The following is a 15,618-nucleotide window of genomic DNA, read 5'->3' as shown; positions in this document are numbered from 1 at the left end:
CACTTTATTAATCTCTACTTAATATTCTCCGCTTAGCCTACTGTTGTTCCCATATTGATATTATTTTCCTTGTTCTTTTGAACATTCTAAACTTGTTAGGGGCACCTGGGTGGCTCAGTCGATTGAGCTTCTGGCTTCAGCTCAGGTCATGATCTCATGGTTCATGAGTTTGAGCCCCGTGTCAGGCTCTGTGCTGACAGCTCAGAGCCTGGAGCCTGCTTCGGATTCTGTGTCTCCCTCTCTCTCTGACCCTCCCCTGCTCACACTGTCTCTCTTTGTCTCTCAAAAAACAAAAACAAAAACAAAAAACAAAGACCCACATAAACTTGTTACTGTTCAGGGGCCTTTGTACTTGGTCCATGAACTGCCTGGGACATTCTTTTTTTGCTCTTAGCATAGTCTTAGCTGAACTCAAATATAACTTTTCAGTGAGGCCTTTCCTCGGCACAATGTCTAAAATAGTATCTGAAAATCCTCTCAGAAACAATCTTGTTGTATTATTTTATAAAAGCTTCATGAGTACAAACATCTGTTACATTATACATCACTGGATGTGCAGCACCTCCCACAGGGCCTGGCGTTTAAGGATTGCATCATGAATCCTATTGTTTGAAGGGAGGTTTCTTGGTTAACCCTGAAGCTTATTATATAGAAATGATTGTTGAACAGTCATATCTTAGCTGATTTTGTTTCAGTTATTTAGGAGAGACAGAACTAAAGGTAGAAATATTTTACAGCTTCTCCTTTGTAGAAAGATGTAAGGGACTATAAGATTGGACAAACTGTCTCTTGTGTGTAAAAAATCTTACACAATTGGTGTGATTTCAGTGAGTTGAATGCTATAGTTCTTTAAAGTAGCTGTTATGGTTAGTCCTATTTTCAGGAAGCTGGGAAATAATCAAAGGCATTAGGAAGCTACCAGAATTAAAATAACAACTAGAGAGAGATTGAAATTTACTATGTATATCACCCGAGTGACTGTATATGACTGTAATAGAATATGTTAGGACACAATATAGAAGCAGGAGGGATATAAAAGTCTCCAGGGTTAGAATTTTAACAAGTGATGGTATTTAAGTGATAGTATTTTGACTGGGAAATTTTAAATCACATTTTTTTAACTGATAAAGGATTAAATGATGAAATTTTCCAGACCATGTAGTTAAAAGTGGGAGTTTAAAATATAATTTTAGGGCACCTGGGTGGTTCAGTTGGTTGAGCATTTGACTTAGGCTCAGGTTATGATCTCACGGGTTCCTGAGTTCAAGCCCCACATCAGGCTCACTGCTGCCAGTACAGAGCCCACTTCGGATCCTTTATCCCCATTTCTCTGCCTCTTCCCTGCTTGCACTGTCTCTCTCAAAAATAAATAAGTGTTAAAAAACTAAAAAAATATATAATTTCATTTTCTTAACCCTAGAGTCTATGTAAAGATCCTTTTTTGGAAGCTTGGTAATAATATGCTATAGATCATAGATGGGCACTTGAATCTGATTTAAACTTTGTGTGGTTAAGTAGCCAAATAAAAGATGATGTTCTTATAAATAAAACAACCAAAGAAAAGGCTTCTTTCAGAATTCAGACAGTCTGTTAAAGGGAAGGGTAGATGTGAAGAAGTTTGGCATTTCATGTAATAATTAGAAACTAGGTAGATGAGGGGCACCTGAGAGGCTCAATCAGTTAGGTGACCTACTCTTGGTTTTGGCTCAGGTCATGATCTCATGGTTAATGGGTTTTAGCCCCACATCAGGTTGTGTGGTGGCTGCATGGAGCCTTTTTGGGATTTTCTGTCTCCCTCTGTTTCTGCCCCTTCCCTGCTTGTGTTCTCTATCTCAAAATAAATAAACATTTAAAAAGAAAGAAGAAATTAAATGGATGAAAAGATATTTCAAAACATATTTGGCAAATGACACCCATGTTTGGTAAGGTTTCAAAAACATAAAGGAAGATTGCTAGAGAATTAATAGGAGCTTCTTGTTGATGGTGTAATTGGCAGATTAAGAGTTAAATTGTCTTTATGTAATAAAATATTTGAAAGTTTTATTTCAGTGTGTCATTAAAAGTAAATATCACATGAATCTAATAGTGCTTAATGTGCTGTGTTTCTGTACATAATAAAAATTAAGGGGCTTAGTTGGTTAAGTGTCCGGCTTCGGCTCAGGTCATGATCTCACAGTTTGTGGGCTCGAGCCCGGTGTCAGGCTCTGTGCTGACAGCTAGCTCAGAGCCTGGAGCCTGCTTCGCATTCTGTATCTCCCTCTCTCTGACCCTCCCCTCTTGAGCTCTCTCTCTCTGTCTCTCAAAAATAAATTAAAAAAAAAAAAAAATTAATGTAGGGGCACCTGGGTGGCTCAGTTGGTTAAATATTCGACTTAATCTCACCTCAGGTCTTGATCTCAGGGTTGTGAGTTCAGGCCCCACATTGGACTCTATGCTGAGCTTCATCACCACAGTGAGTTGGTCCCATACTTGAGAATTGAAGGAACTCAGTTGCAGAAATTATTAGTTGAAATAGAAAGTTGCACATTTTAATATCTCTTTCTTAAATAAAAAAGATAGTAATTTGGACCCTGAGCATCATTTGCTAATGAAGATTACTTTGAAAATAGAGAGAGTACTAAGTATTTTTTAGTGAAGAAAAGAACTAAGTAAAAATAAATTATTTGTAAGTGGGGATGGGGAAGGAACCTTGGAGAGGAAGCACTTTTTACATATACTGATCAGGCTCAGAGCTTTTCCAGAACCTACTGAATCTGGAAGAATTATACACAGATTACTCAACCTCACATTTGAAGCCCTCAGATTTATTTGAAATGCTGCTTCTTTGATCACATTGTAACCTTGCTTCGTGGAGAAACAAGATTAGTGGTTTTGTATAGGTTTTCAGAATAAAGATCATATTCCTTAGCTAGATACCTAGGGTACTTTTTGAACTGGTCCTTGGCTCATTTACCTGCCCTCATCTCTGGCCCTTTCTCCATACCTTTAACTCTGTCTGCTCTGAATTTTACAAATTGTTTTCTCTCTCTCTCTCTCTAGTGAAGTATAATTAAATACAATGTCATATTAATTTCAGGTGTACAGTATAATGGTTCAGCGGTTTTATACATTGCTCAGTGCTCATCATAAGTGTGCACTTACTCTCCTTTCTCTATTTCACCCATCCCTCCCCTCTGACAATCACCAGTTTGTTCTCTGTATGTGTTTGTTTTAATGTCTCTTTTTTCTTCATTTGTTTTGTTTAAGTTCCACATGAGTGAAATTATATTTGTCTTTTTCTCTTATTTCACTTAGCAGTATACCTTCTGTGCCCATTCATGTTGTTACAAATAGCAAGATCTCACTCTTTTTTATGGCTAAGTAATATTCCTGTGTGCATGTATGTATGTATGTGTACGTACACACATACCACATCTTCATCCCATTCATTTGCTGATGGACACTTGGGTTGGTTCCTTAACTTGGCTGTTGTAAATAATGGTCCAGTAAACATAGAGGTGCATATATCTTTTCAAATTAGTGTTTTCATTTCTTTTGGGCATCTAGTAGTAGAATGACTGGATCATATGGTAATTCTATTTTTAATTTTTTGAGGATCTGCCATACTGTTTTTCATAGTGGCTGCCCCATTTTGCATTCTCACAAACAGTACGTAAGCATTCCTTTTGCTCCATATCCTTACCAACACTTGTTTTCTTTTTGATTCTAGTCATTCTGACAGGTGTAAAGTGATAACCTAATTGTGGTTTTGATTTGCATTTTTGTCATGATTAGTAATGGTGAACATCTTTCCATGTGTCTGTTGGCCATGTGTATCTTCTTTGGAAAAATGTTTATTCAGGTCCCCTATTTTTAAATTGGATTATTTGGGTTTTGTGGTGTTGAGGTATATAAGCAATTCTTATTCTGTGCTTCCTAAACTTCAGTGAACATAAGATTGAAAGTGTTTATTAAAATGTAGATTTCTGACCTGATCTTTAAAATATTTCATTCATTCATTAAGTAAAGCTGTAAAAAAAAAAAAAATATATATATATATATAACATGCATTACAGGTGATTGTGATGCTGGTATTCAGTCAGTCTTGCATAGAGAAACATGCTTAAACTTGTCTTGATGTTTATATCTCTGACTGCATATGTGCTTCTGTCTGGAATACACTCTCCATCTCTTCTACCTCTCTTATTTCTCGGGCTTGTTAACTTGTCATTCTTTAAGATTCAGTGAATGTGATTACTATTATGAAGAGCCCCTATGCATACCTCTGATGATACTATAATCATTAATATACTTGTTTTCCCCATACATCATTTTCCCTTCTTTATTTTTTAATTTCCAGCATCTCAGTGTTTGCTACTTAAAGTGTACCAAAATGTTTATTGAATGAATAAAACTATATTATTGTAAGTTCCTTGAAGACAGGGAGACTGTCTTGTCTTTTTATCTTTCATAGTCCCTGGTAAACACTAGGCCCTCAATATTTGTTTAATTTGTGCTAGTTATATTGAGGTCTCTGGATGTAATCCACACAGTGCTCAGTGAGCCTTATGAAGCTTTTCAATTTTTTGTTATTTTAATTTTGAGCTAGGAAGAAAATTTAAGTATGTTTAGAGTGATCCTGGATGACCGCCACCTTATACTGGATACTTTTTGTGAGATTTCAATGCAAGTGTTTGTGTTTGATGATGTTGGGACACAGATGACCTAAAAACCTTGTTTAACATAGTATTTCTCTAAATCCAAATCTTATAAAGAAAAATTCCTCTCTATTTCAGGGTTTTGTTACTTAATTTTGACAGACAGCTAACTAAACAAACACTATTCTGAAATCTAACTGAACTCTCCGTACTCTTTGAAGACTCCCATTGCCATTTTTGTCTCTTTTTGCATATGCATGGGATATCTTTCTCTACAATTACTGCTTTTTATTATTATTTTAAAAGATTCTATTTTTGTGGGGAAGAGCACTGGGTGTTATATGGAAACCAATTTGACAATAAACTATAAATTTAAAAAAAAGATTTTATTTTTAAGGAACCTCTATACCCACTGTGGGGCTTGAACGTATGACTTTGAGATCAAGGTTTTAAGGAACCTCTATACCCACTATGGGGCTTGAACTTATGACTTTGAGATCAAGAATTCTGTTCCAACTGAGCCAGCCAGGTGCCCCCATTACTCCTTTAAAAAAAATTTTTTTTCAATAGAAGACATACTTAGTGTAAAATTCAAATGTTCAAAGTCCTCTGTATCTTTTAAAAGTATTCTCACTTTTAATGAAAACTCATGATGTCATTCCTTATCCTACCTGTTACTCAAGTAGATATGTTTTTCTCTTGAATCCCCTTACATCTGGAGCCTTTAACTTTGAACTTTTGTAGCTTCTACAAGGATGTCTTGTTAGGTTCAACATTCAGACTCACAAGACTATCACAGGCCATACTTGACACTAGTCGATATGGTGTACAGGACAGGAGCCACACTTTATCAGAGGTTAGCATCAGGTGTTTGTGTCTGTGTGAGACCATATAGGAAGGAACACAGTCAACCATCCAGGAGTTACTTTCTTTGGCTTCTCAGGTCATGGTCATGTACCAGGAGTTGAGGTCCACACTGGGTGGTGTGAGAGTCTCCACCTTAGTAGCCAGAAGCCTTCTGTTTCTCAGAAGCCACTATTTGTTATTAACAAGCACAGGCAGAGTTTCCAGGTTCCGTGTGAGGGACATGCCATTTAGAAGAGTTACTGCATTTTTGGGAAGTTCAAATCTGTGGCATCCTCATCAAGTATTTATAGTTTTCTCAACCCAGACACAATTTATTTACCAGTCAAGGGTCATTTTAATTTGCTTAGCAGTTTAGCAAATTAGCTTCCTAGGCTTTAGGGTAACAGATGTAGAAAGTTAGCTAAAGAGCAAAGCCTCACAGAGGAGGAAAGAGTTTTTTTGTTAGGCATTTGCGTGTACGTTTCTTATGGCATTATCCTGTTTTTGCCTTTGTAGTGGTTTTTGTGTACCTGTCTCTTTGTGTTAACCCTGCCTTTCCAAAACTCTTTGAGTGATAGGAGTATGTTTTATATATTTTGTTATCTTATTTAGGATCTAACAGGGTACCTTAAATACATATAGTGAACACCGTCATGGAACTATTTGTTGAATTATAGTCTGTATGCTCCTTTTACTGGAAGGTTAATCCACCAAAACAACTTAGAAAAAATTTTATAACTGGGATTCATCATAGATGGAAACTGTAGGAATAAATGTTCTGGATGAGGTGGTATAAACAGCATGTCCTCCAGTATTACTAGGGTTGCACTTATTTTAATGTCTATATGACTTCTTTGGAATAGGGGCTGCATAATGACATCTTCAGATTCATATTTTTACATACTGAAAGCATATATTAGTGTTGATAAGATACAAATTTGAGAATACTGTGAGTCAGCAGAAAATGGCAAATGTTTCACTATGGGCAAGCACAGAAATACTAAGATGTCAAAAGAATCCAGAAAATGATCATCATAAGATCATCATCACTCTCTACAGAGTATATTATGTTCATGGCTGAGTACCATGTCTTTGTCTGTCACATCTTATTGAAGAAATAAATGGATCTGAAGAAAGATGAACGATCACCAGGGCTTAAGGGGCTGTGTTAAAAAGATGGTTAATAAGGAGTGCCTACCTGGCTCACTTAGTGGAACATGTGACTCTTGATGTGACATGAGTTTGAGCCTCACATTGAGTGTAGAGAAAAAAAAAAATATTTAATAAGATTGAGCTCTGTGTAATAAGAAACAGGATAGTTCAGTGGACCCATCTATACAGACAGGTACTTAGATAATCACTTAACATTATAACATAAAAACTGGAGAGCACCTTGAGAGTTTTAAAGAGAGGAATACAAGACAATAAAATTCTTTTGCAAAGGTTTTGAATAAAATAGTTCTCTCCAAGGAACTCACATACAGCTTCTTGGTTCAACATGTTGGATGTTAGGTTGGGTGAACAATGAATCTAATGCATTGTGTCAGATTTTGTTAATCTACATTAAGCTTACATGTGTATATTAAGTATTCCACAAAATCATGTTGATTTTTTCATTGACATGCTTAAGGCTGAACATACCTCTGTATATTCCTCTTAAGAACCTTTCTAAGCAGAAACTTTAAAGTTACTAATTTAGGGGCGCCTGGGTGGCTCAGTTGGTTAAGCGGACAACTTCAGCTCAGGTCATGATCTTGCGGTTTGTGGGTTCGAGCTTCACATCAGGTTCTGTGCTGCCAGCTCAGAGCCTGGAGCCTGCTTCAGATTCTGTGTGTGTGTCTCTCTCTCTGCCCCTCCCCCACTCATGCTCTGTGTCTCTCTGTCTCAATTAAAAAAACACATTAAAGTTATTAATTTAAAAACAATTTAAACATTTCAAAAATTCCTGTTGCCTGTGATAGAGATTTCCTTGCTTACTTAGCTCTTGTGTCAAAATTATGAATGATTTAAGCAGTGACTAGAACCAAAATTAGAACATTAATCCCATTCTCTTGTTACATCATTCCCTGTTTATTTCTTATGTTGGTAATAAATAAACTTTATTACAGTAATAGGTCCTGGCCTCCTGGAGCTTAGCATGTTTAAAAAAGACAAGGAAGTTGAGTATAGAGAAGGAATATATGTATATTCACATGGTAGATTAGTGATGGATATAAATATATATAAATATATAAATATAGTGTAGCAGTAAAATGTATTTCACTGAATAATGCTCTGAATCCTTGGCCTAAACTTTTAAAACCTTTTATTTTTTAAAAACCTTATTTTTTAAAGAGTTTACTAATTTTTTCAGAGGGCAAGTGAGCATGAATGGGGAAGGGGCAGAGAAAAAGAGAGAGAATCCCAAGCAGGCTCTGTGCACCTTTAACTACGTGGAGACTTTTAAGAAATATATTTTAAAAATCTGCTTTATGGAAGGATTACCAAAGAACCATTTTAAGGCCCTTAATTCACTGCTTCTGTTTCTATGTCTTCCTCTCTCTCTGCCCATCCCCTGCTTATGCTTGCTTGCTATCTCTCTCTCTCTCTCTCAAAAATAAATAAACATTAAAAAAATTTTTATAAAAAAAAAAGAAAAAGGGGTGCCTGGGTGGCTCAGTCAGTTGAGCGTCTGACTTTGGCTCAGTTCATGATCTCACAGTTCGTGGGTTTGAGCCCTGCATCAGGGTCTGTGCTGACAGCTCAGAGCCTAGAGCCTGCTTCGGATTGTGTCTCCCTCCTCTCTCTGCACCTCTCCTACTCACAGTCTGTGTCCCACTCTCTCAAAAATAAACAAACATTAAAAAAACTTGTAAGACACATATTTCAGTATAATTTTAAAACTTGTGGGAGTATACTTTTAGAAGAATAAACTTTTTAAGGACTTTAACATATATTTAGTGCTCAATATACTAAGTAATTTAAATATCAACAGTGTTTTGATACCTTCCAAATTTAGTTATTTATTTGAAACAGGTATAGCTAGACCTTGTACTTAAAATCACTGTTGAAAGTTTAAATTAATGTGGAGTTAAGGTTTCAAAATAAAGTTGAAAAGCAACTTCAGAATTGAAAAGCAACTGAATATTTAGTTACACTTGAGAGACACTTCTGAGGAAATAAGTAGTGTTACACATCTATATAGTGCATTATAGTTGAGAAAATACACTTCCATATCCTTTCTATCATTTGGGTTTTATCCATATTGCTAGGAAGAAGGTACGGGTATATTTAGCCCACATTACAAATAAAAGGCTCAATTTTAAAAAGGTGACAACTGAACTATACCCATTGAATGGCCAGCCTTAGACATGTAAGTCCCAATTCCATTTTCTTTATTTTTTTTGTTAGTTAGTTTGTTTGTTTGTTTGTTTATGTAATCTCTGTATCCCATGTGGGGCTTGAACTCACAACTCTAAGATCAAGAGTCTCATGCTCTTTCTGATTAAGCCAGCCAGGCGTCCTCTGTGTTCTTTTTAATTGAGAAGGCTCATTGTTAATTTTGATGGAATTTGGGAGGAAAAAAATAAATGCATGTGATAATATGGTTGACAGCATACAAAATTTTACTTGAAAAGTAATTAACATTACAGTAAATAAGTGCTATAGGGATCCATATAATTTATGGAGCAGTTAGGAAAGTGCTCCTTGAGCATTTGAAGTAAGCCTTGAAAAATGTGTTGAAAATCAAGAAGAGTTGAGATCCCACAAATAGATACTTAGAAATAGAATTACTCAGGTCTACGGCCATTCCACCCTGAACGTACCTGATCTCGTCTGATCTTGGAAGCTAAGTGGGGTTGGGCCTGGTAAGTACTTGGATAGGAGAAATAGAAATGTCCAGGATATCTTCCTGAGTTGAGAGGGAAGGAGATAGTATACCATTCTTGTAGGTATCTGTTGTATATAGGATATTAAATGTAAGATAAGAAGTTTGGGGAACTTAAAATAATCGTTTTTAATATCAGGAAATACAGAAATATATACAGCAGTAGGGAGAACAGTATAATAATCCCAAGTGCCCAATAGGCCATTACTCAGCTTTATCAGTATTCAGTTTGGCCAGTCTTGTTTCATCTATCTTATAGTTTTACTTAAATATTTTAAAGCAAATCCTCCCATCATTTTACCTACATATTCTTTATTATAATTACATATAGATAAGGATTTTTTTAACCACAGTACTGTTATCTCATATGACAAAATTAACACTATTTTTTTTTTTTTGAGAGAAAGCGCATGAGTGGGGGAGGGGCAGAGAGAGACTCTTAAGCAGGCTCCAGTCTCAGTGTGGTGTCTGACACCAGGCTCAATCTCACAACCGTGAGATCATGACCTCAGCTGAAATCAAGAGTCAAGCACTCCAACACTTTCTTAATATAAGATACCCAAATCTTCTTAAGATTTCCCTTACTTATCTCAAAAATGTCTTTTTATAATTCGTGTGTTCAAATTGGCATCCAGACAAGATCCACACATTGTTTTTGATTGAAATATCTTTCAATCTCTTCGTCTGCAGCAACCTTTAAAAAATTTCCCCCTCTTATACCATGTAACATTGAAGAAGTCATTTGGAATATAGAAGTTTTAGCATTATGAATTGGGCCTATTGTTTCTTTTTGCTATCATGTATTATTCTACTAAATCCCATTTTTAAAAATATTTATTTATTTTTGAAAGGAGACAGTGTGAGTGGGGTAGGGGCAGAGAGAGGGAGACACAGAGTCCGAAGTTGGCTCCAGGCTCTGAGCTCTCACCACAACGCCTGACGCAGGGCTCAAACTCACAAAACAGTGAGATTATGACCTGAGCCGAAGTCAGATGCTTAACTGACTGAGCCATCCAGGTGCCCCTTAACCCCATATTTCTATAAACTAGTATTTAGATCTAGAGATGTGATTAGCTTCAGATTTTTTTTTTTAACCATTCTTATTTTCCTTCTATTTTCTTTTTAGCATGATACTTTATATGTGAGATTTTGTACTTTCTGTTGCATTTTATTAGAAAGGCACATAAAACTTGGTTGTCTAACTTTCATTGATGATAAAAAGGATCAGCAGGTTCAGGTGTTGTTAGCCTTATCTGTTCATCAGCTTTTAACCTTTCAAGGTTTTAGCATCCATGGCTATCTGTTGCCTAAATTCATTATTTCTAGAGAGTTAAAAATTCATGAGTTTTCTAATTTGATCATTCCTTCTGCATTCATTAGCTATTAGGGAACTTCCAAAAGAAGCAGTTAGTATCTTAGTGTTGGCTTAGTTAACAAGAAACCATATTTCTTAATTCAGTGATTTAAGAACATATATAAAACCACATTTGAATGAGTACAAATAAGTTTCATACTATTTGAAAATTGACGTCAAAATTATGTAAGTGAAATCTCATCCATCTGGGATGAACACAGCACTATGGTTTATGTCTGGATGTGTAATTATTTATAGAAAATACTATGCTAATGTAGTTTCTTTATGATAAATGTCATACCTTTACATTGGTATCTATGTGTGTGTGTGTGTGTGTGTGTATAGAAATTCAATTATTACATATTATCCCTTTAGTCATGCCATTAAAAATTTATTAAAGCTTTATGATAATGTTCCAGAAGATTTTGAGGAAAACTCCTGTGACCTCAGTGTAGTGATTTTTGTTACTATGAGTTCCTACGAAGGTGCTGTCCATATGTAAATGTGGTAGATTTGCGTGGATTTTTTTTTTTTTTTTTTTTAGTAGGCTGCATGCCCAAGATGGGGCTTGAATTCATGATCCTGAGATCAAGAGTCAGATTCTCAACAGACTGAGGCAGCCAGGCGTCTCTAATTAATCATTTTGTGATTTGATATTTAAATTATTTCTTCTCTTACATATAGTTTTATGAATAATACTACAGTAAATATCTCAAATCTGCAAGTCTTTATTTAGTGCGAATTACTTTCTTAGGATAAGTTCCCCAAAATGTAGTTACTAGATCAAAGAATGTTTGACTTTTGGTGTTTGACACAAAATTGCTTTCATGTTTACCATGCAGAGCTTTGAGGATATTTAACACCATGGGACTTTTAAAGAATATTTCTAAGGATATATGTTGTTGTATTACTTTTTTTTTTAATGCTATCTAATAGTTAAGGAAAATCCTTAAAATAGGTCAACCAAATTTTTTAAAAAGTAACTAATACCAGGGTGCCTGGGTGGCTCAGTCGGTTAAGCGGCTGGCTTCGGCTCAGGTCATGATCTCACGGCTCATGAGTTTGAGCCCCGCATCAGGCTCTGTGCTGACTGTTAGCTCAGAGCCTGGAGCCTGCTTCAGATTCTGTCTCTCCCTCTGTGACCCTCCCCTGCTCGCAGTGTCTCTCTCTGTCTCTCAAAATTAATAAAAAACATAAAAAAAGAATTTAAAAAAAAGTAACTATTACCTTCTTTTAAAAATTATTTTTAGTATAAGCAGCAGCATTAGAAAGGAGGTTCTTGATAAGGAATTTCTGCTTTCTTTCATTGACATATGGTTATTGCTGCAGCTTCAGTGTGAATCATGAAGTTATGCATTTGTGACTTGCTTACATGCATGAACTTACCTGCTTTTGTGCTGAACGTTTTTTATTAATGCTTAACCATTAACTGCTTCAAAATATCAAAATTTTTACCATGCTCTTTAACAGTATATTCAGAGTTTGATCTAAATCTTTAAGTGGGAGTCTTTCTATTTTGGCCACAATACCTGCATGTTGCCTTAGTGATAGTATTATATATAGATCAGTAATTGCCAAAACTCCACTTCATCCTTTCATGTAAGTTTTAACGATTTTTTAAAACAATAGGTATTGTAAAGCAGTCAAAGATTGCTAATGTCTATCCATTTTATATGCATTTATTGTTTTGTGGAGCATTTGTTTATTTCTACCTCCAGGGATGCGTGTTGTAGAAATATTACCAAGTATTTAGAGAAGATATATTGAAGGGTGTACAAGTGCAGTGATACCTTTGACAGTGAAAAATAGGAACAAATGTTTCCTGGGGAACTGGGTGATTCAGTCCATTGAGTGTCTGACTCCTGATTTTGGCTCACTTCATGATCCCAGGGTGGTGAGATGGAGCCCCATGTCGGGCTCCCCACTAGGGATGAAGCCTGCTTAAGATACTTTCTCTCTCTCCCTCCCTCCCTCCCTCTCTCTCCCTCCCTCTTTTTTTCCCTCCCTCCCCCTCCCTTTTTGCCCTTCTCTCTCTCTCTCTCTCAAATAAAAATAAAAAATATCCACCAATAGGGAAATTGTTAAACTATGTACATTTATATAATGAAGTAAGCAGTTATTACCAAAAATAGATACATATTGATTGACACTGAAAGATGGAAAAAGCAAATTGTAAAAAAGGAAACAATATATTAGAAATAATTTAGAGGGAGATACATGGCATCTTAAGATTTGTGTTTGAGGTTTTAAGTTTGAAGGTTTGAGGTTTGAAGACATAGTCTTTCATTTTCTTACATACTTATGTATTTAAGTTTTATGCAGTGAGAATGTGTTGATTTTAAATTCAAAAGACATTTTTTTAAAAGGAGGAAGCACATTTTTAAAATAACACTATAGACATTAGGTGATTAAAAATTTTTTTAAATGTTTTATTTATTTTTGAGAGAGAGAGAAAGAGAGAGACAGCGAGACAGCGTGAGCAGGGGAGAGTCAGAGAGAGAAAGAGGGAGACACAGAATCCAAAGACAGGCTCCAGGCTCTGAGCGAGCTGTCAGCACAGAGCCTGATGTGGGGCTCGAATCCACAAACTGTGAGATCATGACCTGAACCGAAGTCAGATGCTCAGCCGACTGAGTCACCCAGGCGTCCCTATGAGTATTGATTTTCAGAGTATTAAGAACATTTTGGAGGCTCTTCTGTAATTTCCTCCAGAACTGTGTAACAGCCTCAGTTTGTGCCTCCTTCTCTACTGGTTTTGAAATACTGGATCTCATAGCAGCAGCCACTTAGAGCTAAATCTAGACTTTGTGCAGGAGAATGAGTGGGAGAGGTGTGGAGAGTATATCAAGAAACCATTGACTATAGATATATGACAACTACAGTGTAAGTGCATTAAGAGGTCTTTAAACCATGAAGAATACAAACAGCACTAAGTTCTAAGGGCAGATTTTGGATAAGGGATATCATGACAGAACTATCTCAAATTGTGGCTACAGTAAGAATAAAGGCACAGAAACAAATCATGTTTTCTGTGTGCAAGGGAGAAACTAATTTCATTGCATATTAGCCTCAGAAGTAGTTTCACTTCTACACTGATCAATAGGAATTTCCAGGAATAGGATTCAGGAGGATTGATATGAGTAAAGAAGTTTGCAAAGTGATATATATAAAAAGCTAGGCCAGAGAGCTTACAGGTCAATCACAGTGGGTGAGTTGTTAGTCCCAGTGGTATCTGTTGTTGGTCAGGTCATCATCACTTAACCATTATGGACCAGAACTACTGGTCTTACTCTACCACAGTTTATATTTTTTCATAAGCAAATCTTGGTTCTTTGTGAGGTTTCTTAATTCTTAACTTTATTGACATTTTCTGAGGCTTCATTATATCTAGGCACACTAACATACATACAGTTTTGACCATTGAAATGTATACTTCATATTCACTTTGGGGGCTATATAGATTCATTGTGTTCTTCATCCTGTTTAAATTACTTCTGCCACTTTTCTCCACCCCTGTGCCTAGTGTCCCTGGTGCCATTGAGTATATCAAATAGTGTTTAATCTCTAATAATTAAAAATTTTTTTCTAATGTTTTATTTATTTATTTATTTATTTATTTTGGTTTTGTTTTATTTATTTTTGAGAGAGAGAGACAGCGTGATTAGGGGAGGGTCAGACAGAGAGGGAGACACAGAATCCGGAGCAGGCTCCAGGCTCTGAGCTAGCTGTCAGCACAGAGACTGACGCAGGGCTCGAACCCACAAACCGAGAGATCATGACCTGAGCTGGCTGGATGCTTAACCGACCGAGCCACCCAGGCGTCCCTCCCTAATAATTTTTTTAATGTTTATTTTTGAGAGAGAGAGACAGAATGAGAGTGAGAGGGAGGGGCAGAGAGAGAGGGAGACACAGAATCTGAAACAGGTTCCAGGCTCCGAACTGTCAGCACAGAGCCGGACTTGGGGCTCGAACCCACGAATTGTGAGATCATGACCCAAGCCAAAGTGAGACACTTAACCAACTGAGCCACCGAGGTGCCCCTCTAGTAAATTTTTTTTTTAATGATAGGGAAACTATATTAGAACATGGGCGGTGAAACTTTTTTTTAAACTTTGGTTAGCACAGAATCTGGATAGGACATATCCACAAGGTGTCTACCTCCTGTAAAAAGACATTGGTATAGCAATAAAATAAATGCTTATAATTTTAAATCGATTAAACAGAACAAAAATGAATGGAATTCTCTTTGATGCAACTTTTTCCCCTCCAGACCAGAATCCGTAGAAGCTAGCCCTGTGGTAGTTGAGAAATCCAACAGTTATCCCCACCAGTTGTATACCAGCAGCTCACATCATTCACACAGTTACATCGGTTTGCCCTATGCGGTAAGTGTCAAAAGTTTCTCTGGAAGGGTATTTTTTATATCTAGAGGTTGAAAGTAAATGTTTGTGGTATTGTACCTAAGACTAAAATATTTAAAAATCCACACTTATTTTATATTATCTAAACAATTAGGTATGTCATTTATAGTTTAAATTTTTATCACTCTAACTATATTTATTTAAAGGATTATAATTCTATAAGAGGTATTCCCTAGAAGTTTTATTACTATTATTATTATTTTGCATTTTATGCTATTAATAGTTTGACATTCTGATTCTTTGCCTTCTCTATAAAGAGCCAGAGATAGAACTGTATCGTAGTATCTATTGTTGATTCTAAATTAAATAGTAATTTATATAGTAAATTATATAATTACCATTTATTGGGCACTTAAATGCCAGGCTTTGTGATAAACATTTTCTTTTTGGGTGTGGAGAGTGGGGGAGGGTCAGAGAGAGAGAGGGAGGGAGAAAATCCCAAGCAGGCTCCACACTGTCAAGACAGAACCGTGAGATGATGAGCTAAGTCAA

The 15,618-nt window shown here is 36.2% G+C and overlaps 1 protein-coding gene across 4 annotated transcripts in view; it reads left to right on the top strand.

Moving 5' to 3' along the window:
• KMT2E (lysine methyltransferase 2E) overlaps positions 1 to 15,618 on the top strand; it is a 105,376-nt gene that overhangs the window by 39,123 nt on the left and 50,635 nt on the right. For all 4 annotated transcript variants that reach the window (XM_029927548.1, XM_029927553.1, XM_029927532.1 and 1 more), the window contains one exon: positions 14,976 to 15,090. In XM_029927548.1, coding sequence (XP_029783408.1) covers positions 14,976 to 15,090 — 115 coding nt within the window. The remainder of the gene's footprint in view (positions 1 to 14,975; positions 15,091 to 15,618) is intronic.

This window comes from Suricata suricatta, chromosome 2 (assembly GCF_006229205.1).
Source record: "Suricata suricatta isolate VVHF042 chromosome 2, meerkat_22Aug2017_6uvM2_HiC, whole genome shotgun sequence".
Classification (NCBI taxonomy): Eukaryota; Metazoa; Chordata; class Mammalia; order Carnivora; family Herpestidae; genus Suricata; species Suricata suricatta.
This window is presented reverse-complemented; position numbering and strand designations above follow the sequence as displayed.